This window comes from Papio anubis, chromosome 19 (genome assembly GCF_008728515.1).
Source record: "Papio anubis isolate 15944 chromosome 19, Panubis1.0, whole genome shotgun sequence".
Classification (NCBI taxonomy): Eukaryota; Metazoa; Chordata; class Mammalia; order Primates; family Cercopithecidae; genus Papio; species Papio anubis.
The window spans coordinates 2,097,758-2,123,456 of record NC_044994.1 but is presented as its reverse complement, the minus strand read 5'-3'; the positions used below and the strand labels follow the sequence as shown (position 1 = coordinate 2,123,456).

The window sequence follows — 25,699 nt, the reverse complement described above, 5'->3', positions numbered from 1 at the left end:
GCAACAGTAAATGCTTCCATTTCACCGTAATTTTGCCAATATTAGTTATGACATTTTAAAGTTGCTAATAAACTATTTTGTGGGTGAAAAATTAATTGTGAAAAATTAATTTTGGATTTAATTTTTCTAATTTTACCTTTTAGTGAGGTTATCTTTTCATGTGTTAGTTTATGTTTCTCCTAGGTAAATTTCATGAATTATTGAAACAAATGGGTAGCAACTGCAACATATGTTGCAAATATTACCCTCAATCTGTTGTTTCTGTTAAAACTTTAGTGTATATAATCACAATGGTAATTCTTATTATGTGCTTATTTTTGTTCTTGAATGTTTAAAGTGTGAGGATATTGAACACTTTCTGAACGGTTTGTGCAAATCTAGCTTTTTATAGGTGTGTGTTGTGGGGGATGAGGAGTTTCTGGGGTGAGGGACATAAACAGGGACCAGGAGGAGATTATTTCCTGGGGCCCAGGCATGTTACCAAGGAAGATTTGAAAAACACATTTTTATCTTAACATGTTATTTAGAGTGGAACTTGGAATTGCATAGTACGATTCTAAGGGGGTACAGGCAATTGTACTGTGCTAGGTTTTAATTACGTGACTGTGTGGAATTCTTCTTAGAATGCAGCTAGATGTCCAGGTGAATTTACATAAGGGACCCCACTCAACACACAACTGAACAAGAGAGGCTTTCTGGGTGCCTGGGGAAGGCCACCTCCTCCTCCAGGGCTGGCTTCATGGTGTGCAGCCTAGCAAGTCACAGGACCACGGCTCCCAGGATGCTGCACTTGCTTTACTGCTCTGCTCTTCCTGGCCTGAAAAATCTGAATAATTTTACCTTCGAACCTGTGTTTTGCAAGCAAAGTCCGCAGGACAGTGGCGCATGCAGACGCAGAGGCCCACGCAGACCCAGAGGCGCACATGCAGTACGCACGTGTGGTGTTCTCGCTGCGCCTTCTGCATTTGGCTTCTACGTGCAGGTGAGCACAGAGCTCTTGTGGATCCCCCAGGCGTGGGAGTTCAGGGTAAGCATACTACTTGTGACTGAGTGAGATGGGGAGCAGTAGTGACAGCCCTGGGACACCATGTTTTCCCTTTGAACAAGAATCTCTTCAAATGCAGAAAGAGGACAATGGCATTCTAAGAACCACCAATGACCAAAGAAACCTATCATATCCTTTCTTTTTAAAAGTTGATATACAACAGTTTTACATCTTTTCAGGGTGCATGTGATAGTTTGGTACCTGTACATGGCCATACCGTCCTGAATGTGCCTGATCTCCTCATGCCCTTTCTTACCCCTGTTTCTAACAGCCTAAGTGTTAGTCAGCCACTTACGCGGAAACTGATGACATGCAAGGAAAGGGGAGAAAGGACACCCCTAGTTCCTTTCCCTGTCAGCCCACTCTTACTCGCAGTAAGCCAGAGGCAGAGAATGTTGGTAGAATGTGAGTATATCGAGAAGTGGAATAAAAACAGTTGAGTTCATTCCATGCAGTCTGTCAACTGTTTTGCTAAGAACAAAGTGCATATGCCTGTATGAGCTGAATGCTCTTATATTTACTTGCATTTAAAACTGACATTGTAGAATATACATATTTATGGTCAAATTATGCTAATAATTTAAATAATTTTAACTTTGACTCACTTAGAACATTAAATGGCAAAATAAAGTGCTACAGCAATTAGAGAGAGAGAGGCCATAAAAGAAAGGGAAAACCTTTATATTTAAGGATTCTGAGCAGCACTTTTTTTTCTGCCTTTTGAACAAGGAGCCAACAGTTTCATTTTGCATGGGAGCTCACAAATTTTGTAGCTGGCCCTAGACTCATCTGAGGTGGGAGAGCAGTTATCTGACAGAATCTCAAAGAGTCATCACTGTTTTGAGACGTATAACATCAGAAACTTGAATTTTGGAAAAGACGTTTTCTACAACTGAGGTTCACTCACCTTTAATTTTATAGCATGTTTTGTTTTATTAAATGCTTGCTTTTCTCAGCTGTGTTAACAGAATACAAGAAAATGCATTTTTTCCTCCATCAGAAAGACGGAAGGAACCCAGTGACAGTGATAACCCAGGCAAGGGGACACAGGGACCCCATCTCACTGAGGGATTTTGATTCCAGAGGTTTTGCTTCTCACTTGAGGGGAAGGACACTGTTCTCTTCTGCTTATTTTAGTAAGGGGACTGCGATGGTTAATACTGAGTGTCAGCTTGATTGCATTGAAGGATGCAAAGGATTGTTCCTGGGCATGTCTGTGAGGGTGTTGCCAGAGGAGAGTAACATTTGAGTTGGTGGACTGCGACAGGCAGACCCACCCTCAATCTGGGTGGGCACCATCTAGTCAACTGCCAGCACGGGTAGAAGAAAAGCAGGCAGAGGAACGTGGAAAGGCTAAACTGGCTTGGTCTCCCAGCCTATATCTTTCTCCTGTGCTGGATGCTTCCTACCCTAGAACATCAGACTCCAAGTTGTTCAGCTTTGGGACTCTTGGACCTTCATCCACAGACTGAGGACTGCACTGTCGGCTTCCCTACTCCTGAGGTTTTGGGACTCAGACTGGCTTTCTTGCTCTTCAGCTTGTAGACAGCCTATTGAGGGACCTCACCTTGTGACTGCGTGAGTCAATACTCCTTAATAAATTCCCCTTTATATATACATCTATTCTATTAGTTCTGTCCTTCTAGAGAACCGTAATACAGGGGCCATGTCCCCACATCCCAATACAAACAAGCAAAACTCTTGTCTGAAGGACCTGAAAGAATCTTACATGAGCCCATGATGTTTATCTTGTCATTGGGCAAGCCAGAGAAAGTGTCACACTGACCCACGGAGAAAAGCTTTCCACAGTCAGGAAGTTCACCCTCGAGGTCTGCTTTCCCATTTTGGGAGTGTGGCTAAGCGTTTGCTCGTGCCCGCCAATGCCCTCCGTCTATGGAGGAGTAAGTGGGTCACAGGAATGTGCTCTTGGCCTGAGGAATTGCATCTCACTGGCTACAGCATTGCTGCAGGCCCAGAGGGCATATACACATTTGCTCTGCCTGTACAAAGATTTAGAAGAAAGCAGATTGAGCACACAAAAACCTCATAGTGGGGAAACCCACAAAACCCAGAAAGGTCAAGCAATTTATTTAGCAATATTTCAGCAAGAGGTTGCCAGAACTGAAATGTCCCACGTCTCTCCACTTCCTGCCAGTGCGCTTTGGGTCCCCCATCTGCGAAGCAAACAGCAGCCCGAAGACAGAACACTAAGGACGGCGAACTCCAGGTTTCCCGTGCGACAGTCCTTATTCCTGTGATCTGTGACTGCCTGTGTCGGTTGTTTTGCTTGTACTTAAGTGTTTACTACTGTTCCAATTTAATGGAAAATAGAGTAGTCTATAAATTGGAAACCATATGACCTGGCAAACGGTTTAAGCTGTGTGGGACGCCCAGTTGATGGAATACGGAAATTTACTGTGAACTGCTGCTCTTAAATCCTTTAACACATAGTACTCTCTGCTGCCTCTGGGATCTCATCTGTTCTTTCTGCCTGGGAACATTATTCCTTCTCTTCTCACCTAGGTAACTCCTTTATTCAGTCAATAAATATTATGCCGTCTGTACTATGGGCCCCATGCTCTTTTAGGTCCTGGGCATACAGCCATGAACAACGAAGTCCCTGCCCACTTGGAGCTTACATTCTGGTGAATCCACACTCACCCTTCAAGATGTGACACACACCACCTTCTCAAGGGATCTGTCCTCCTGTGCCTCCCCCAGAGGAGGCTGGGTTTACCTTTTTTTTTTTTTTTTTTTTTTTTGAGACAGAGTTTCGCTCTTTTTGCCCAGGCTGGAGTGCAATGGCGCGATCTCGGCTCACCGCAACCTCCGCCTCCCGGGTTCAAGCGATTCTCCTGCCTCAGCCTCCCGAGTAGCTGGGATTACAGGCACCTGCCACCACCCCGGCTAATTTTGTATTTTTAGTAGAGACGGGGTTTCTCCATGTTGGTCAGGCTGGTCTTGAACTCCCGACCTCAGGTGATCCACCTGCCTCGGCCTCCCAAAGTGCTGGGAGTACAAGCGTGAGCCACCGCGCCCGGCGGGTTTACCATTTATACTCTCCCATAAGGTCCAATACTTCTTCAGAGTTGTTTGCATGCATGTATTATTTTCTTCATTGTTTATACATATTTGGTTAATGTCTGTCTTTCCTTGCTGGATGGTCACTTTATGAAGGCAGTGGTTGTGCTGGTTCTGTCCACTGCTGTATTTCTGAGCCCATCAGCCTGCAACATAGGGTATAATCAATGTTGATTGTGGCTAATTGCATGCTTTCTGCTAAAAGTACTTGTATTTTTTTTTTTCAATATACTTCTAGCCAAAAGGTGGCACTGCAGGAGAGTAAGTGAACAGAGCTTCAACCTAGTTAACTCCAGTCATTGGATGGGATCCAATTAGTTATAGGCTAATGTTAGAACTAGAAATGGCTTATTTCAAAACCTGTACACACTCATATCCATACACATATTTGAAATCTCAATAAAACCAATGAATGAAAGTCACCTAAGCCTATTAAGAATATTAATATTTCTATGACGATTGAAGAGAACCAGATGCAGTTACAAACAGCTAGAATCCAAATTAAGATTTATTAACTAACAAATATCTACTTAGGACATAGACAAGTTGAATTTTTTTATTTCGGTGGTTACAAGTAAGGAAAAAAAACCTGTAATTTTTTTTGGTTAGTAACTTGCTTTGACTTACTACATTTCACTGCAAAATTATCCTTCAAATTCCAGTTCCCTTCCATAAAGTCTTCTTATAGCATGATAAGCCTTTCTGAAAAAATGATATTACAACAACCAGCAGCCTCTTCAAAGGCTTCAGGAACAAATACACAGAGAGTGGATAGACAACTGCTAGATAAAAATCTGCTCATGATGTTGGCTATAAATAATGAATGGTGGTTTTCATGTTTTAGCATTGGCCACCTGGGTGCCTGTGGTGCCCAAGGCAAGTCACCAACTTCATCAGAGCACCCGCCCCACAAATTCGGAATCTCTTCCTTTATGTGTTGACCTCCAAAAACCAATTACAAGTTTACATGGTCCTTTTATTTTCATGTGAGATGTTTCTGATGTGGTTATGGGTGAGTGTGTGTGTGTGTGTGATTGTGTGCACATGCCTCTGTGTGTGTGTGTAATGAAAGTGTGTAAGTAGAATAGGAGTCACTTGGAAACAATATTTTGCTTTATAGTCTGCTTTATAGATGAAATTTTATCCATGTCCTCATATCCTCCAATCTAATTGGAAAGATAAGGCCCATACACACGTCGATTAGCTGCTTTGTCACGGTTCTTGAACCACAGACACAAATCAGCAGTGTGCTTCAGATTTGGCATCCATATTACAATCCACAAACTGCAGTTAAGGCTATGGTATACGTTTTATGTAGGCTTACGAAGACTCCACCGAAGGGCCAGATGTCAGAGACAGTGAATTTCACTGTGCATTGCTCTGATGAGGGATAACTTCTTTAGCAGACATATAACCAGACCATGTCTCCTACACATTATTAGAAGTTGTCTAGGTCTTTGGAATTTGGACACTTCGAAAATACTTCTGCTGTAAACATTAAATTGATAGCTTTTTAAAAATGTACAACCTCAGCATATATTAGCAAAAAGAAGAAAGCCATTCAGCTTCCAAGTTTTCTTAAGAATAAGAGCCAAAATCTCTGTGGCTTCTAACAAAAATAACTTCCAAATAAATATTGTGCCTTATGACACAAGGATAATTATAAATGAGAACTAGAAATATATATTTAAATTTTTTTATTAACATATATGTAAGAAAAACACATGTGACCAATGCTAGAAGATACTCTCCTTAATTAAGTTGGTAAGAGGTACCACATTCTCCACAGGCTGGATGGCGTCAATGGATTTTGGCAGATTTCACTGAAGGAAGAAAATGCCAGGTTGACAAAGTTTATATTCTTTGTGGGAGACATTGTTTTGTAAAGCTCCCATTTGGGACAATATCCATCTCTGAGATCTTTCAAAGGAAGCTAACAGAGTATCCCAGAGAATAATGGACATAGAGCTAAATATGACACAGGCTACACACATTATCTGTGTTTTCCTAGTAAGCATGATACAAAAAAATTAGTGTTTGGGACAAAGATGGAGTTTCTGAATGATTTTGTCAATCAATGCAATAGTAAACTAAATTTAGAAAAGATAAAAGCTAGGGCTGGGTGTGGTGGTTCACACCTGTAATCCCAGCAATTTGGGAGGCCAAGGCGGGTGAATCACCTAAGGTCAGGAGTTCGAGACCAGCTTGGCCAACATGGCAAAACCCTGTGTCTACCAAAAATACAAAAATTAGCCAGGCATGGTAGTGTGCGCCCGTAGTCTCAGTTACCTGGGAGGCTGAGGCAGGAGAATTGCTTGAATCTGGGAGGCAGAGGTTGCAGTGATCTGAGGTCGTGCCATTGCACTCCAGCCTGGGCAACAGAGTGTGACTTCATCTCACAAAAAAAAAAAAAAAAAAAAAAAAGATAAATCCAAACAGGTGAGACGAAATGCACACAAGGCACAAAGTGATATATTCTTTATAGAGAAAACCTTGAATGCTTATGAAAATGTTGGTCAGTTCTTAAACATACTGATGGGAGCATAAACATTGCTATCTGTCTCACAGCAGGTCACTAGGCTTTAGCATAATTGTTTGATTTTTTCAATAAACAATAATAGGAATAATAGCAGCCAATATTCACTGAATGATTACTATGCACTAGGCATTTCTCTAAGAACTCTATAAACTGAATCTATCTGTGTGGACTCCATATTGGGTAGGTTTTACTGCCTTCCTTAACTTGCAGATGAAGAAACTGAGGCACTGACAGTCTTGATAATGATCAAAAGAAGTCATTGTTTGTCACTGTGGATGCAGAGAGGCATAGGGTGTCTGGTGCTTAATTCATTACCAGGGCTAAACTGGTGATTATACACATCAGGTACTCATGAAATATCAAGAGAATATGTCCATGAGTATTTTACATGTTTGATTTCTCCCCAAAGCATTTTTAAACTCACATACTCTTTCAGATTTTGGACAAGATTCCGGCAAACTTTGGAATAAAGTTTTCCAGGCAAGTAGAGCTCCTGAACAGTGATCAATACCCTCATGGGCTGGTGAGTCCTTAAAAACTAACCTGTCTAGACACCAGATACTGTTTTCTATGAGAGTGGGGAAAATTTAGGGTTAAACAGCCCTTATAAAAACAATGCCACTGCTCTCATTATGTATGCTCAAGTCAAGCCCAGTGTGAAAATACAGCTTCAGAAAGGTGGGTGAGGTTTGGAGACGCTGGTTTGGAAAGCCAATGGACTGTCTTCTTGTCTTCTGAGTCTGATATGTAAATGAGGACAGCGGTCCTCGCCCCTGACTGCATACTTAAGAATCACTTGAGAGCTTTAAAAAAAATACAGGTATGGGGGCCCCATCGCAGACCAATTAAATCAGGATTTCAGGGAGTGTGGAGACTGAGCGTTTTTCAAAAGCTCCCCAGGTGCCTGCAACGTGTAGCCAGCATGGAGAAGCCTCTATCAGATGTAGTCTAGACCGCTGAAACTTCCCCTTGAGTATATACGTTGGAAGTCTCAGAACTGGGATGTAGTTGTTAAAATGTCTAAAGCCCGAACAGCCAAGCTGGTACACACTGTGGCAGAGAAAGCCCGAAGTGTATTTGGTAAGACCACCCACCTGCTGGGATTCTTGTGCCTCCCAGCTTATGTTATTTTGAAAGATAATTATTGTGAAAAAGTCTAGACAGTTGTTAGTATGGAAAGCCTATCAAGAACATGAGAAAGTATTCAGAGAATACAGAATTCATGTGATGACACAGTATTATTTACAATTCAGAAGTCCTTCACCTATTAGCTCCCAAGAACGAGTCGTACAGGGGGTGAGGTGTGGAGGGCATGGATGTGAAGGCAGACTTATGAACACCAAAATTAGTGGTAGATTTATATCAGGTTTCTACAAACAGGCTACACAAACCATTTCTTGGTAGCATTTCTTGGTGACTGGCTGCTAATTTAAGTTCTATCCTCTCCTGTAGGTCTGCTGTTGAGCTCATGACTACGCCAGGATTTAGGTGCTATCTAAGCTTCTTGAGGATGGCAGAGCACTTGGTTGGTTTGTTTCAGGGTGTCTTCACAATATTCCAACTGTCTTGAGTCTTTATTCAAAAAGCAATGGTTCATAGTTTCTCTGTAATTCTCGGAGAATTCGTGAAGTCACCTGAGCTCAAACCACAAGCTTACCCTGTCTCAAAAAAGGGATGTCCACAAAAGTGTTTCAAATGGCTAAAAAGACGGGGGTTTGCATGTTTTTCATCAGCTCACCGCTCCATCCCCTCTGACTAATGCAAGCCAGGAATGTAGGTGCGGAAGGGAAGCCAGGTCCTTCCCAGTGGGTCCTCCTGATGGAACGCCAGTCCTGAATAGTCCTCTCTACAGATGCTAACAGCCTCTTCCTCCCTGTCCGGAGACACCCCTACCGTGCTCTAGCGAGTAGACCCAGGCACACTGCAGTCTCCCAGCTAGAGCCAGATTTCTCTAGATCTTGCCTAGAACAGGCAAAAAGGCGTGCACTAGGAGAAAGGGAGAATATTCTCAGTGCCAACGCTCTCTTTCCCCAGAGCCACAACAAGCAAGGAGCAAAGCTGAGGCGAAAACGAAGAGTTCCCTCAAATGCACAAAGTGGGTGCGTATCTGTTGGGAAAACCCGGAATTTCCCAGTCTGTTCAGAATGGCAAGTTCTTGCTATGTGAAATACGGGCAGGGTTAATGGTGCGGATGAATTCGGCTCTATTCTTAATGCCAGTGTGGACCTGTGGACCCAGCAGAAGTGAGGGTCGCACAGCACTGTTCAAACCCCTGGCTCCTCTCCTGCCGGGCCTGTGCGTTTCCCTCGGACCTTAAACGGTTCCTTGGTTTGGGCAAGCTCAGGGCCCGGCCGGGTGGACTGGATGCCAGGGTGCACCTCCGGAACCACAGGACCGCGCAGAGCCGCGGGGCTGCGGGAGCCAGTGGGGCAGGAGTGCCCGCGGAGGCCGAGCCAGGGCGCGCAGCCCACCTGCCAGGCCAGGCCGGGTCTCTCCCAGGCGCAGGAGCCGCGGGTGGGGGCTCGCCCTCCGCGCGGGCGCGAGGCTCTCCCTTCCCCGGCCGCTCAGGGGCGGGCTCGGCGCGCGCAGGCCCCGGAGCCGCCATCCCATTGGCCGCGGAACACGCCCGTCCCCGAGTGAGGGCTTCGAAAGTTTCATTGAAGGCGGAGAAGCGCGCGCCGCCGGGGAGCCCCGGCTGCGCGGCGAGGGCCAGGCAGTGAGGCGGCGGGCCGGGGTGGCGCTGGGCGACGGGACGGCGCTGGCTCTTCTCTTGCGTTTCAAAGTGAGGCGGTGGAGGAGGGGGTGGGAGACCCACCCACCCGGTATGCGCTCTGGTCTCCATTGCTGCCCACGCTCGCGCCGTTCCTTCGAGTGAGGACGGGACTCGCGGCGCCGCGGGTGGACCGGACCCACAAGGCGAGCCCCGTGGTGGCGGGGATGGTTCTGCGCGCCTGGCAGCTGCCACCCCGGTCTCTCCGGCCCGAAGCTGGGGGGCGCAGGGGCTGAGCTGCGCTGCCGCTTGGGGATCCGCCGCGGGCCGCCCGGGGGCCGGAGGGCGAGACTCCGAGAGCAGCTGCGAGAGCCGGGGCCGAGTTCAGAGCGCGGCAGCCCGTGTGGGCAGCGGAGACGAGGCCGGGCGAAGGAGACGCGGTGGCTTCTGAGGGGCTTCCAAAGAGAAGATTCCCCGGCCGCCCCCGAACGACGCCCCGGGAGCCGGGCGGTAGCGCAGCACGCCCTTCTCGCCCCCTTTGCTCGCCGCGCCGCCTCCCAGGACCCTCCCAAAGCGTCCCTCTCCAAGACCCCGGCACCAGCTACCCCTGAAGAAACCGCCGCCGGATCCGGGATTCACACTTCATGGGCCAGGCGCAGGGGGTCGGGCGCCGGGCTAGGTGGCCGCCAAGAGCCTGGTGAGGGGCTCCCCGGAGCCCGGTGGGAGAGGGGCGGCCAGGAGCCCCGGGAGCGCGACCTCGGGGCGGAGAGAGCCGCGGCCCGCGCCGAGGCGATGCTCGGGTGGCTGCGAGCTGCCGGCGGCGAGAGACCATAGACGGGCATGGGCCTGGCGTCCCACCACCCCTAGCGACCCTCAAGCCTCGCCCTTCTGCTCCGACTCGCCGGACCGACGCGATGGCCTCGGAAGTGGTGTGCGGGCTCATCTTCAGGCTGCTGCTGCCCATCTGCCTGGCAGTAGGTGAGTCTGGTCCGCTCTCCGAGGGCACTTGAGGAGGACGAGGGGGGCGCCCGGGTGGGGGACTTCCTAACAAAGTGAAGGGCTCTGGTGCTCGGGGGTTCGGTTCGCGAGGCCGGCGGCGTCAGACGCGCGCTGTCCCTGGTGCACAGCCGGGCTTTCTCACTTCCCACTCGGGCGCGCGATCGGGGTACCTCTTAACCGGATGCTCGGGATGGGCATGTGCTGGAAACTGTGTTGAATTTAGTTACACGTGGATTTTCTTTCGTGGAGTACTGACTTGTGCACTAAGGATGGCCATTGCTGTGGCTGGAAGGCGAATGCGTCCCCATCGTAGATACAGTCAGGCTCCTACCTGCGCCCCTCGCCCCATTGACCCTGCAAGCACAGCATGCTGTGCGTCCTGACGGCCCAGAGGCCATCTCTCCCAGACCCCAAATCCCAGCAACCATGAAGGAAGAAGTGAAGGACTCCGGTCATTCAAAAAAGAAAAAGAGGGACGAGGTACGGGGAGACACGCCTTGATGTTTCTTACTTATTGTTTTAAACCTCCACAAAAGCCCCTACTACGAAAGTGCTGGATACTAAGGCTATAGACCCCCCAACACCTAGTCCCGCCCCCCAGCGACCGCCCTCTCCAGATTTTAAAGGGTTAGAAAGCAGGGTTGGAACTCCTTGGGACTGGCAGGGGTTCAGGGAGGACCGCAAGGGAGCCTTCTTGACGCCCAGACAAGCATTGCACCGTTTCCCCAGGACTGGCCTGGCGTGCAAAGCAACTGGGTGCTGCGTTCTGGGAGTGGGACGGTTTCTGAGCTTCTCCTCAAACAGGCAGTGCGTGCCTGTGACACTGAATTCCTCGCCTAAGAATGACGGACCCCGGCGCCTTGCTCTCACTCTCACCAACAAGAGCTAGCACGTAGAGCGCTTTCACCAAGTAGTAACTGCATTTACAGAGGGCGCGACCTTCGCAGAAAAGGCCACCTTTTTGCATCTTGACCGAGGTTGATCACACCTGTGTTAAATGTTTTCTTTGTGCAAGCAATCGAATGGGGGCTCTAGTGTGATTGGTGAGGGTCAGGACAGTTACCGGGAGAGTTTTTGTAACACACTTCGTGAGTGAAGAATCTGGGAGATGTCTTTTCTATAAACCTCATCGGAAAACCCAGAAAGGCGCTCCCAGTGGAAAGAAGGTGTGGCCAGGCGGGGTCCCTGGGCAGCAGGAGGGACCCGCGGGTGGGTGCTGGCCTCCTTCTCTGCTTTGCAGTTTGAGTTTCCATTTTGCGGGGGTCTAATCTCACTCGCACAGATGAAGAGCTAAGCTTCCACAAAGCGGATATGTACCTCTCTCCCCGCCAGCTTGAAAAGCGATTTAGGAAAGGGATTCTTCAGGTGCCTTACAGAGGGTGTCACTGTTCAGGGATCATCTTTGTATCCTAAGCATTTGGCACTGTGCCTGGCACATTTACTATTTGTGAATTTTGGAAGCTAGTGACCAAGTTAACAAGGGGCTTTTAGCATGAAGCATGATTTGTGATCCTCAATGCAGACCGGGGAGGGGTCCTGGGGAGTGGCACTAAGGTTAAAGGCCGCTCTCCTCCCTCCCAGTCCCCTATCGACCGTCTCCTCCCCACTGTTCCTGGAGGATGGACACCCTCTTCCCCATCCCCCGTCTCCCTCTCCAAGGGACAGCAGCTCACTGTGACTGTTGGAAGAGTTAGGCAGGTGGTTCCCTGCAGCCCGCTCGGTCCACTCTGTGACTTGCACCAGTGGCGGAATGATGTTCCAGCAACGATTGCCTGTGACCTTGCTCTGAGCATAGGCTCTTGCAGGTTGGGCTCCCTTACCTGCCTCCAAGCCCCACAGCCGCTGGGGTTGGGGTCCTGTCAGTCCTACTAAAGGCTGGTGGCCTGTGCTACAAACTCCTTCAGTAGGGCTGTAGTACTCTGCCCTCCCAAGGGGAGCTGACCTGGCTCACAGCATTCCCAGCTTGGGTTGCTGGCCCCGGGGTGTGGGGCAAGTGACTCTGCAGCCAGGGTGGAGGTGAGGGACTGGGGTCTGGACTCAGCCCTGCCTCTCCCCACTGGGACCCCTACACAGCTTCTTCTGTGGTGCTAGCACACTGTTCATCTCCTGCTGGCTGGCTTGTACCCCAGGGCAGGCTGGGGGCTCTGGCTGCCTGAGTCCACTTTGATCCTGGACTTTCTTGGGAGGAGCTGGGATTCCAGGGGCGACAAGATAGTAACCTTGGCCGACACGCAAACTGCTTCCTCCCTGGGGGACAGCTGAGTCTGCCCAGGAGATTCTGGGGCTGCCTTCCTTGTCCAACTCATTCTTCAGGACTCCCACACCTCTCTGAGTTCAGGGAGACTAACCTGGGTGTGTGTGTGTGCATGACTGTGTAAGAGTTTGTGTGAATGTGAGTGAGTGTATAAGTGTGAGTGTGCACATGTGTTATGAGTATGTGTGAGTGTGAGTATGAGTGTGTGGGGGTTTAGAAGGTAGTAGTCCCACTTGCTCAGCCTGGAACCTGTTGCTTTCCCATGCCCTAGGAAGAGCCTCATCCAAGAGAAAGCAGAGGAGGTGAACAGGCCCCTGGCTGGAAGACAGCCTGAGCTCCCTGGGAGACCTGACCCTAGTGACCCCTTCACGTGTTGGGTACTTAGAACAGATGACCTGCATTCTGGAAAATTATTCACATCTTCTAATCATGATACTTACTTACAGGGATGAAAGAGGGCTGAGCAGATATGCCACCTTATATGACCATTTGATTCTTTTCTGCAAGAAGTGGAGATTTCCAAGGTTATTGGAGGGTTTTCAGGTCTGCCTACTCCCAAGGTGCTACTAAGTCAAATATTCAGGTTTCTCTCCTATGCATAGTGAGTGCAAAGGTTTACTTGCCATTAGAATCGATTTTACATTTTAGCCATCTATTTTTATATCTGGAAAAGGCAGCCTTCAAAGCTAAGCCTTTGCAGAAGCTTACATATTTTCCTTTAAACTCATTTCTCTAACGCTGATGTTGAAATTTTCCTGCACCGAAATTCCTAGTCTTTTTACTTAATGATAGATGTTAAAAATTAACTGTATTGTGTTTAATCTAATGGTTACAGATTTTTCCCTATAAGAGAAATTTTAAGGGAAATGATAAGTGAAATCCAGGCCTCTTCAATGCAGATGTTATGTGATTCGTGAGTGTTAAAAGCAAAACAAAACCATAATAGAATATGTTACTTACCATCCAAAATGAACACCAGTGATGGATATGCATATAGTCATAGCCACCAAACATATTAAATATCTCCCAAATTATCTGTGACTAGTTGCTAGTCATCTGATTATTTTTCTTACACATAATACACAAAAAGGTAAAGACTTCCCATATTATGCAATCTCTAATAATTATGATAACTGATAGTTTTTGAACATTTTACAAATGTTTTATATTTAGCTTTTTATCTTTTACATTTTATCTTCTTTTAACATGATTCTACTATATCACCGATCTTTAGGTTTATGATTTTTTTTGAGAGTCAAGAAGGCACTGGTCTATTTGTTTTTAATTCATGATCTTGATCGTTTATTCCGTCTTGCCCAGTGTTGCCTGGAGTTCCCTAATGTCTTGCCTGGAAGAAATGACTTACACATTTTCAGGGGGAGGAAAGGGGAAGCCTCACTTGGGAGAACAGGAGATTAGAGACCATGGCTGCCTGTCCCCTAAAACAGGCAATCAGAGCTTAGGAAAGAGCAGAGCAGAAAAGGGGACTGTGTCCCACAAACAAGAATCACCCAGTCAACTGGTGCTCTGAAAACAATATTCAAATCAGGAAGAATCTCTAAAACTTCCTTTAAGGATAGTTGGATTAAAGCGTGAGTGAAAATATGGGCTCACTTTTGAAATATATATCAATCATATAGCTAATCATAATTTTCTCTTTACAGCGTGATACATTTTCCTTGTGTAATGTATATCATTTTGAAATCACACTTCCACACAGTCCAGAATTACAAATGAAGCTAACGTTTGTGTGATCAGCATTGGCCTCCCCTATCACAGTGGCTGTAGCTCTCAGTGGTAGGTGGCTGCAGCTGCCAAAGGATTCATGGAAAGCATTTAATAAAGTAACTTACTTTTCTGTCACGTTTTCTCAGCCTTATATAAGTAGATACTATTTATCAAGTTCAGAAATGAAAAAAGGGACAGTGGAAAGGATCAGAAATTTAGAGCTTATTTCTAAAATAAAATATTTCATCCACACAGATGGGCACGAGCATGTTGTCTCCTGATCTGTGGGGGCTGGAGCTAGGTGTCCATCCGGTTGCTTTGTAAGTGTGTCTGTTTCTTTACGGGTGATGTGTGTTTGTTTATAGTCAGAGATAAGCAGATGACTTTGGACTTTACCTTTGAGGGAGGATGATATTGCCACTGGGCAGTTTAAGAGGCTCTCATTGACATCATGGCTCTGCCCTTTACTGTGTGATTGTGGAGTTCCTTTTGTTTCTCTTTTCTTTCTGTAAAATGGAGATATCCATATTTCCTTCCTTGCATGGTTGTGATAGTGTGCACAGCACACCTTGTATAAAGCCTGACACACAGCAGGCGCTGCCTTACCTCTATGAAGATGAGCAGAGAGCAGAATGCTCAGGCGATGTCTCAGTCAAAATTAACAGACTAGGAGGTAAGAGCATGGACCAGGAGAAGCCTGACCTGAGGATGTGGGATTCATGGGACAGCAACTTAGTGCCTTCCTAGAGCCAAATTATGTGTGTGTGTGTGTGTGTGTGTGTGTGTGTGTGTGTGAGAGAGAGAGAGTGTGTGTGTGTGTGTGTGTTGGAGATTTTTAATTCTCAGGATTTTTCTAACCAGTTTTACTCAATATTCCAAATCTGCAGTTGCATTCTTCTGATAAAATAATAGGACTTAAAAACAATATTTAGAACAATTACATATTGTTCTCACTAGAACAATACTGATGATGTTTACTTTTGTCTTTCAGCCTCATTTTTGTAGTCTTTATTTAATGTGATGTTATTTCTAACATGTCATTTTCCTTTTGGGTCCTTGTGTTACTAACAGTTAATTGTGTGTGAAGTTACGTAGTAATGATGTGTATGATACTATCTTTTTTGCATAAATATTCAGAAGAACTTAGAATAGCATAAGCCCATCTGGATATTGAAGAATAGTTGATGAAGAACAATATGATGATACCATGTGTACAATCTACAACATTAGAGCTTGTAAGATTTTTGATTTAAACAGTTGTCTTGAGAATATGGAATCAAACAAAATTAAAAAACCAATTGAAATGAGGCTAAACACAAAAATATTGGGAAAAAAAAATTTTTGAGGTAGTCTCACACTGTTGCCCAGGCTGGAGTGCAGTGGCACGATCTTGGCTCACTGCAACCTCCACCTCCCGGGTTCAAGCAATTCTCCTGACTCAGCCTCCCGAGTAGCTGGGATTACACGTGTGCACCACACCACCCCACTCTGCTAATATTTTGTATTTTTAGTAGAGACGGAGTTTCACCATGTTGGCCAGGCTGGTTTTGAACTCCTGAGTTCAAGTGATCCTCCTGCCTTGGCTTCCCAAAGTACTGGGATTACAGGCGTGAGCCACCACGCCTGGCCTGGAAAACATTTTTTAAATGTCTGGCTGTCAGTCGAGGTTTATCATATTCCTCAGAGCTTCCACTTGACCTTCCAGATCTGTCTAGGATGTGACAAAATCAAAATGATGAGAAGTACAGACTGAACATTGTGAAAAGCCCATCGGACATACAGTTTCTAATAACTTCATAATTTCTGAACTGTCTAGTAATTATCTAATAGGCATAGAACATTTAGCTAAATTATTTTTAAAATTTAAGAGCAACATATAGCTTTGCATTTTTTCAATGTGTTGGGTTTTTAAAAGAAAATATATATAACAGTTACCAGCTTATAAAATGTTTCATTGCGCCTGCAGCATATACATATAATTTTTACTTGCCTTGCTTTATCGTATAGAATGGTGAAGTTTTCTGATTATGACTTGCTATTTTTAAATTCCCCTTTTGTGCTGTACTGTTTGGGCACAATCCTGCATTAAACTAGGATACTGTGGATAGACATATTTAAACTCCTTTTGTATATGAACTTGCAAATTATGGACATATTTTACAAAAAAGGAATGGATTTGGCCTGTGAGGTTAGTTCTGCCAGAAACTACTTAGGCTTTCTGTGGCCATTTCACCAGTCACCTGGAGGGGGAAGCTTTTGCTGAGCCTTTCGCTGCTGTCTTCAGGAGTGGTTTCATTCCGCAACCTAAACTCAGGTTATTGTCTCCCCAGTATTGTTGCCAACTCTGAACTCTCCACCCCACTTTAGATTCAACTTGGTCAACACCAAGCATCCTGTCTCTCCGGGGCCTTCTCTGGTGTGTGCTCAGAAGAGTTCTAGGTCAAGTGAACAAGCCGCCCTTCTGCTACTTAGCCTGCACATTTGTGACAAGACTGTGGGTGCCACTGCTGCCTTGGGTGCCGGCGCTGTCCACACCAAGCACCCCGTTCATGGGCACGCCTCTAAGTTTTGCCCTTAAGCTTTCATCTCGGTCCACATATGTATTATGTGGCTCTACATCCTGTGCACCCTGCAGCTTGTAGAACCTCAGGCCTCCAACCTGGCCTCTTGGCCTCATTCCATTTTTACCCTGTGTGGTGCCAGATGTGCCTTCCCCTGCCCTAAGCCCCCCAGAATCTGTTCTTCCGAGAAGCGTAGTTGGGGCTTTTCTCAGTGGTCAGTTACATTCCAGCCTTAACCTTGGTCAAACCAGTCAATCCATTGTTACCCTTCTCCCTTAAATACACCACTTGGTCTTTAGCCCAACAGGCTTGTAGTCCTGACTGGCAGCAAATAGGCTCTTTTCTTCAGTTGATAGAAGGCCCTGTCAGCCAGTTCTAAGCAAAGACAATTCTATTCTTCTTGAGTTCTCTTTTCCATATAGGTTTCTCAGCATAATGACTCTTGGATAAGACAAACTTAGTCTGTCTCCCCTGATAGTCAAAATGCAGGTGATTGAAGCAGGTATTTTAACTCTGCTTAATGAAGTTTCCCAGGGCTGCAGCCATGCTCTTCTATCCCACGTGGGTTGCACTCCTCTGCATGGTTCAAGACAGCCTGTTACCACGTCCACATCAAGCTGAAGGCTGGAGGAAGCAGATGCAGAAGGAACACTCCTTCCCCACCCTCTGTGGGTACAGCCAGGAAGCTGCAAGGATCACTTCTGCTCACATCCAGTTAGCCTGAGTTTAGTAATCTTCTCCACCTACCTAACTGTAAAGGAAGCCGGGAAATGTCATTCTTATTTTGGTGGATAATGTGCTCAGCTAAAATGGGAAAGGTGGGTCTGCAGCCATGACAGAGACTGGATATTAGCAGCAATAACAGTGTCATCTATGCCTCCTGTAGGTGAAGGTAACTTAGTGTGCCTGGCAGACACCACTGACATTTTTCTGAGGATCTATGCCGACACCCCTCTTTGCTTCTAGACCTTTAGCTAGACTCAAGTCCCTTGGCTTCTAAAGATGAGGCACAAAGTATGATCCATGAGATCTGTACTCCAAAACAACATGAGTTTCTCAGTTTAGACAGAAATCAGAGGAACGTGTGTGGGAATGGGTATTAGGGTGTGGAATAATGATGCGAGGAACATGAAGTTGGATCGGTCAGTGTTGTACCTCCAGGGCTTAGAAAGGGCTCTGACAGTTTGGTTGGTGGCGGAAACACGCACCAAAATGTGGCCTACACTAAACGAATTTGAAATGCCAGAGCTGCCTCGGTATGCCAGAGTGGAAGGGATCCAAGGGTTGAGGGAGATTGGGATGTTATAGTGGATTTATCTTAAAAGATCTGCTCATCCACCTTGGGAGGGTGCAGAGGACACACTTCCACTGCAAGTGTGGGGAAAAAAATTTGTGAAGGGAGCCTCAGGTGTCCATGAAGAGCTCTGAGGCTGCTCTTCTCTGCCGGTCAGAGATTGCAGTGGAAGCTGCTGCCACTGACTGTGGGTCCTTAACGGCAGCAGGGATGGTTGGATCCCGGATGGTGGGGCCATGTCTGCAGCAGGGATGGTTGGATCCTGGATGGTAGGGGCCATGTGATCACCAAAGACTGAATGGGTGTGTTGCCATCATGGGGGACAGCGGAGTCAAAGCAGCAATCTGAACAGCCTGACTTGGGAGTCCTACAGCATTGGGTAGGTGGTCATGGTGTCCCTAGAAGAGAACTCGATGGGCAGTCTACTGAATTCTGACGTGATCTCTATAAGCAGAAGAGTTCTAGGTCAAGTGAACAGAAATCTATCTTAAATTACCAAAAGAAAGGGTCACGGTCCCTCAATCAATTCCCAGATTCGAGTCTCAGAGCCCTTTAAAGGAAAGGGAGGCCGGTGACCCGACTACATTGCTGATTACATTTTTATTTTACTTCTCCCAACCCGTTTCTTTGAGTAACAGGTATCTTCATTTGAAGTGCAAATACCTGTGAAAAGATAAAATGGCTATTTATTAGGTCAAATAGCTTATTTGCTCCCATCGTCTAGCTGGGATGGGATGGACATTTTAAATAAATGGGAGAGAGAGTATCTAAATTGTGGGTACAGGTATGATCTAGATGCCCACCTAGTTTTAGAGCATCATAATATCACTGGGCAATTAGGGGCTTATCAAGAAGACTTCCAACACAGAAAGTAGCACATCTTTCTCGGGGCCTGCTCTACACACCAGAAACAATACAAAAATTCTTTCTCTTCCTCCTCCTTTTATTTGCATTACATGGTTTCTGGTGTTCAAGGTGAAATGCACCATCTTTACTAAGAGCCCCAGCTCTAAAGCCAGGTTATTTGAGTACTGATCTTGGCTCTGTCATTCAGCTGTGTGACCTTGTTTAAGTTGTTTGACCTCTGTTTTTGAGATATTTCATCTGGAACATGATAATAATAGAACCTAGCTCAGAGGATTGTTGCAGAGCTTAGATGTCAGTGCTTATAAAGTGCTTCGAGCAGTGCCTGACATACGGTAAATACTCAGTAAATAGTTGCTCTTATTAATAGCTCCAGACTCAGAAGTTAGGCATGATTATGAGTAAAACATTGGCTAGTGTGAGTCCTTCTCATCAAGAGCAGAACAGTTTCAATGGGCAGATAATTTAGAGAACCAGTCAACTTACAAGAAACTTTGGAACATAACCCATTTAATTTAGAGAACCAATCAACTTACAAGAAGCTTTGGAACATGGCCCGTTGAAAGTTGAGAATGGTCTTGTCTTTGCTCTCTTCTCTCCAATCAGATACATCAGAAAGCCTCTGTGCTATGGTTCATGGTTACCTTTGATACAGTGTGACTTCTTTTCTCCTTTAATTCTTCTTCCCAGGCAGAAGGATTTGTTCCTTCTGTGTTCACCCGCCACTTTGTTCATACTCATTACAGAGTGTTATATTAAAATTTAGTTCTAGGATCACTCTCTTTCCTTCTATGTGTCTGTAGGTTCAGGGATCTTGTGTAGTCCTTGTTGATATCCCCAGCACGGAACTTACTCTTCAACATACAGATAACAGTCGTTTGAAAACATCTTTTGACTGAGTGCAGTGGATCACGCCTGTAATCCGAGCACTTTGGGAGGCTGAGGAGGGTGGATCGCCTGAGCGCAGGAATTCGAGAGCATCCTGGGGAACATGGTGAAAGCCCGTCTCTGCTAAAATACAAAAAGAATAGCTGGGTGAGGTGGCACGCGCCTGTAGTCCCCGCTACTTGGGAGGCTGAGGCACGAGAATCACTTGAGCCGCAGGGGCGGAGGTTGCAGTGAGCCGAGATTGTGCCACCGCACTCTGGCTTGGGCTACAGAGTGAGGCTTGGTCTCAAAAAACAAACAAACAAAACAACAATGACAACAAAAAAAACACACCTTATCTTTTGGATTGTAGGTTTTTCAAATTGTAAACATTACATCTGATCATTACACGGCAGCTACCCAGCAAGGACTGTAATACACAGGAACACTGAAGAAATATTTACCAATTGACTAATTAAAATGTTCACTGACTAATTTTTTTTTTCTCTTGAGCATCTCAGAAGTCTGAAAATAGAGTTAGGTCTAGTTTCCTATAGCGATTGGTTTTTAAGTCTTTGAATATAAAATTTATAACAGCCTAATGTATACTCTGTGACTTTCATAAATGTGGATTGTATCAGGATGGCAATTAACACATTTTACTTGCTTTGCAGTGAACAGAGAAGGAAAAACCCATTTGACGATGGTAAAACTTGAGTCACATCCTTGAAATGCATATTATTTTTTAAAATGTTTTTAGCTCTCCTGGAACCACACAGATCGATCTGTTTTCTCTTGCGGTCAAACCCTCTAGGTCAGCAGTTTGGCCACAGGTGCAGAAAAGGAGGATGGATAAAGACCCTTAGCAAGCTGGTAATTGTGAACTGAAGCACCGTGGAAGTGAATTAGAGAGATGGGCACAGTTGGGCCGTCCCTGCTGCTGCCACCTCCTTCTTCCTGCTGCGTTCCCTGGACTGTCCCTGCCGGGCAGCACCGGCTTTGACATTGCCGCGGGCACGCGGACCCCTGCTAGGGAGACTGGGCAGCACTTGGGTTGGAAAGGGCCCTGGTCTGAGGGTCTAACGAACAAATCTGGATCCTGTTCATAACGAGCTATGCGACTTTGCCAAGTTACAGTAACTCTCTATTTTTCAATTACATCATCTCTAGAATGAGGTGTTCAAGGCTAAGAAATATTTTCACAATTCTCAGGGTAATATTTCTGCACATGCCTTTTTTAATATTAAAAGGTATGGCCATAAATCACTGCTTTTTAACCTACATGCCAGAATTTTTATATCTAAATTGCTCTGGCCTTCTTAATAACCATCATATGTACATACACTTAGGACTTGCCCTCAAAGAAAGGTTAGGAACTGCTAAGAACAGTAATTTTTTTTACTATGTTAGAGATGTGGTTCAGGATTTTAGGAAACAGTTGGTTATGAAGGAGAGACATTCTAGTTTAGGCTCTGCACTTCTAATATTTCGATGATCCTCCCTCACCTGCTCGTAAAACAGAATCATGCAGACTGTGCACACCAGTGATGGGAATAGCATGAACAAGATGTGTGAGCATGTTTAGATTCGAATTGGCTTTGTGTATCTGCAGAAATAAAGGAGCTTCATCACCCATAGCTTATTACTAGACATGCCTTTAAAGAAAACCAAGCTGCATTACAGTTATTAATTGAAGCTAAGCAATCCTATAAGAACACAGGACGATATAAACAAGATTTGAGTCAGAAAAAGATATTGAGTGAAATACTGAATGTAATCAGTTGCAATATTACATTGACATTGTAGACTTTATGAGATCTCAGATAATTATATTATCCATAAAAAGAAAGGGAAGGCTGCACAAACACCTCAAGTGTGTGTAGGTCAGACTCACACTTGGGGCTCCCTACTCAGGTGTTGCCATCATGGCTCTAGCATTAGCTGTGGGGGTGTGAGCTTCCTGTTCTTTAACCCCCTCTCCTTCCTCTCATCAAACTAAATACTAGTTTTCAAACTAAATATTTTTCAAACTGAATATTAGAGCTTGCTCATGCTTAGTTAATCCTGACTCTTGTTGGCCTTGGGGCCCAAAATCAGTCCAGCTGGTAAGCAAGGAAATGTTCTTAGCTGGAGCCAGGCTTGCATTGCAGGCCAGACAAGTCTGCTGTAGCACACAACCTCTGGCAACCCATCCTCAGTCACAAGAGAAGATGAAAGGTCAGATTACAGGGCAATGAGAAGAGGGATCCTCATAAAATGGGCTTTGTTTCTTGTGAGCCAGTGTTTTCTAGAAAGTTCCAGCTCCTAGGATTTTTCATTAACGACCACAAACCTCTTTAGCAATAACTTTCAAAGCATGATCAGTTTTGCTGCAAAGCATCATCGTGGTTGCCATTGCATCGCCTTAGAGCCACACTGCATTTCTGACCCACTGCCTGACGCCCCCCGCCTCATTCACTGAACTTCACTTATCACTATTTTGGGCTATTTTCAAACACTAAAGCCACCATCAAAGTGCAACAATTTCCTACCACGTAGGTTATTTTAAAAGATGTGACAGAGTCCCTAAAGCATTTCTTAAATTGGGTATCAAAATGTTTTGAGCAAATATCTTTAGAATAAGGGTATATTCTCCCAAAATTTTTAAGTAGAAGAAAACAAAGGTCAGATATTATCTTATGACACCAGTTGGTTGTGTATTCCAGTAGATCCATAGTCAGATTTGCAAATGGAATCTAGTTCTGGTATCTATGTTGGAAATGCATTGCTCATCTCCTAAGGAAGGAGAAGTATTCCAGTTAGACTCTTAATACCTTTGTAGGCCTAGGTGGGCGGATCATGAGGTCAGGAGATTGAGACCATCCTGGCCAACATGGTGAAACCTTGTCTCTACTAAAAATACAAAAATTAGCTGGGCGTAATGGTACGCACCTGTAGTCCCAGCTACTCGGTAGACTGAGGCAGGAGAATAGCTTGAACCTGGGAGGTGGAGGTTACAGTGAGCCGAGATCATGCCATTGCACTCTAGCCTGGGCAACAGAGCGAGACTCCATCTAAATAAATAAGTAAATATAAATCTTTGCAATGTGAGCCAAACTATAATGTTTTATAGCTTTGAATATGCATATAATGCATTTTCTTTAAAAGAGCATATTTGAAGTGTGAATTTAATAGCCCACTGGTGATTTTGTCTTCCAGTTGCTTTTTAAAATCATACTCTGATTTTGCTTAATTTTTTCTGCTTGCTCCCCTGCAATGAGATCTTGTACACTCCCCACCACACTCATACAGTCATCCAAGATGTTTATTCACCCAGTCTCTCCTGCCTTAAAATAGCCCTGGCTTTTGTTTACTCCAAAGTCAAAGGAAACTCATGTCTGATTTTTTGTTGATCCGTATCTGTTTCTCGCTTTTGACATTACTGCTTTCTAGGTTTCTTTTTTGGCTCTTGCCCAAAGGGAGTTTGAAAATTGTTTGAAATCTTATTTTGAAAGTCTCTAAATATTGTTATTTAGACTTTCCCATCTGTGTGTTCCTCATCCCAATTTTTGGCCCTTCATCTCCATCTCTTTTCTTAATAGAAACATAAGAAAAGATTTTTTTTTTTTTTTTTTTTGCTTGCTTAATTTCTGCTTTCCCCTTAACAATTAAACAACACTGTGGGTGGGTGGGGAGTCAATATAAGAGGAGTTCAAAGCTTATCCATGGTGTCTGTAGTTCAGTGCTGATCCCCCTTGGGCACTGATTTTTGATTCTCCATTCTTCATCAAATCATGCTTTAGTCTTTCTTCCCATGTAGCACCTTGAATTTTGTGATGTCATTCCTGTTGGGAAACATTTTTCTTTATTTTTATTTTATTTATTCAGTAATTTATGACGGTGAGATATGGAGTTTCATGATTAGGTCTTTTTGAGAAATGCTGGGCTAAAAGTTAAATGCTATACATGGCAAGTCTGTTCAGAGCTTAATGTCTACTGCAAATGGTGAATTTCTAAGAGTTTAGTACAACATGCAGTGTTTTCCAAACTTGTCTGACCACAGAACCCCTATTTCTTACCCTTGGCGCTAATGTCCTGGGAGCACACATTGGAAAATTCTAGACTTTTGGACTACCGGATAAACCAATGAAAGAGTGTATTTTGGGATGAGGGCCTTTTGGAAGACCAGAAATCTCACTTTTCAGGTGTGAGCATGAAGCCAACGCTGACTGGTGGTCACTGTCACAGCCAGGAGAGGGAAGGACAATTGGGACTGCCTTTTTCTTATGTGTGCTTGTGGACTTAGGTTTGTACTCTTTATTTTAGAAAAGCAAAGTGGCCAAAAAGAGAGAAACAGTCTTAGAAACTAGATATTCCAGCAGCTGTAGAACGCTGGAAAATAACCAGGCTACACACATTTGCAGGTGTAGCAGCAGCATAGTGGAAAACCAGCAAGGGAGTTAAAGTAAGTCACACAGCGTCCTGCTTCCCCTGCCACCGCTCGTGACTGGATGGCCACAGTGGCCTCCTGAGGGTCCTCCTGTTTCATATCCCTCTGTAATGTCCCTTCTCTACGTGCTGACCACATGGGTCTTTTCAACACTGAAGTCAGATACCATTCCTCTGCCTTAAACCCTCCAGCACTTTCTTGTTGCACTTAAACAGCAAACCCTAAATCCTTAGCTTGCCCTATAAACCCCCCAGCTCTTGCACCTTCTAACCACACTGGAATTATTTTTGTTACTCAGTGTATTAGTCAAAGTTCTCAGAACTAATACGATGTGTGTGTGTGTGTTTATGTGTGTGTATACATATGTGTATATATATGAGTTTATTAAGTATTAACTTATATGATCACAAGGTCCCACAATGGGCTGTCTGCAGGCTGAGGAGCAAGGAGAGCCAGTCTGACTCCCCAAATCTGAAGAACCTGGAGTCTGATATTTGAGGGCAGGAAGCATCCAGCACGAGAGAAAGATACAGACTGGGAGGCTGGGCCTGTCTCTCCTTTTCACGTTTTTCTGCCTGCTTTATGTTCACTGGCAGCTGATTAGATTGTGCCCACCAGTTTAAGGGTGGATCTGCCTTTCCCAGCCCGCTGACTCAAATGTTCATCTCTTTTGGCAACACCCACACAGACACACCCAGGATCAATTCTTTGTATCCTTCAATCCAGTCAAGTTGACACTCAGTATTAACCATCGTGAGTCCACCCCTTGTCAACTTGAACCCATACACATCTCCTGAGATCTTCAAATAAAGACAATAATAAGGTCATAATTATGCCTACCGTAATACGACTATCCCTTGTATAACCGGAAACGTGCCAGTCTGCAACCCAAATACTATTACATAAAGTTAACAGTACTTAAATGCTGATATGAAGTCAATAAATCTTATGTCACATGATAAAGGAGAAAGGAAATAAAATGATTTTCTTTTTTTTTTTTTTTTTTTTTTTTGAGACGGAGTCTCGCTCTGCCGCCCAGGCTGGAGTGCAGTGGCCGGATCTCAGCTCACTGCAAGCTCCGCCTCCCGGGTTCCCGCCATTCTCCTGCCTCAGCCTCCCGAGTAGCTGGGACTACAGGCGCCCGCCACCTCGCCCGGCTAGTTTTTTGTATTTTTTAGTAGAGACGGGGTTTCACCGTGTCGGCCAGGATGGTCTCGATCTCCTGACCTCATGATCCGCCCGTCTCGGCCTCCCAAAGTGCTGGGATTACAGGCTTGAGCCACCGCGCCCGGCCTAAAATGATTTTCTTAGTACAAGTGTGTACATGC

The 25,699-nt window shown here is 45.3% G+C and overlaps 1 protein-coding gene across 3 annotated transcripts in view; it reads left to right on the top strand.

Moving 5' to 3' along the window:
- Positions 1-10,121: 10,121 nt before the first annotated feature.
- The window catches only part of PIEZO2 (piezo type mechanosensitive ion channel component 2), a 460,524-nt gene continuing 444,946 nt past the window's right edge, over positions 10,122-25,699 (top strand). For 2 of the 3 annotated variants that reach the window (XM_031658680.1, XM_031658678.1), the window contains exon 1: positions 10,260-10,353. In XM_031658680.1, coding sequence (XP_031514540.1) covers positions 10,290-10,353 — 64 coding nt within the window. In that variant the 5' untranslated portion in view covers positions 10,260-10,289. Of the gene's footprint in view, positions 10,354-25,699 lie in introns of all 3 variants that reach the window. The other variant, XM_031658679.1, reaches the window with a different exon arrangement.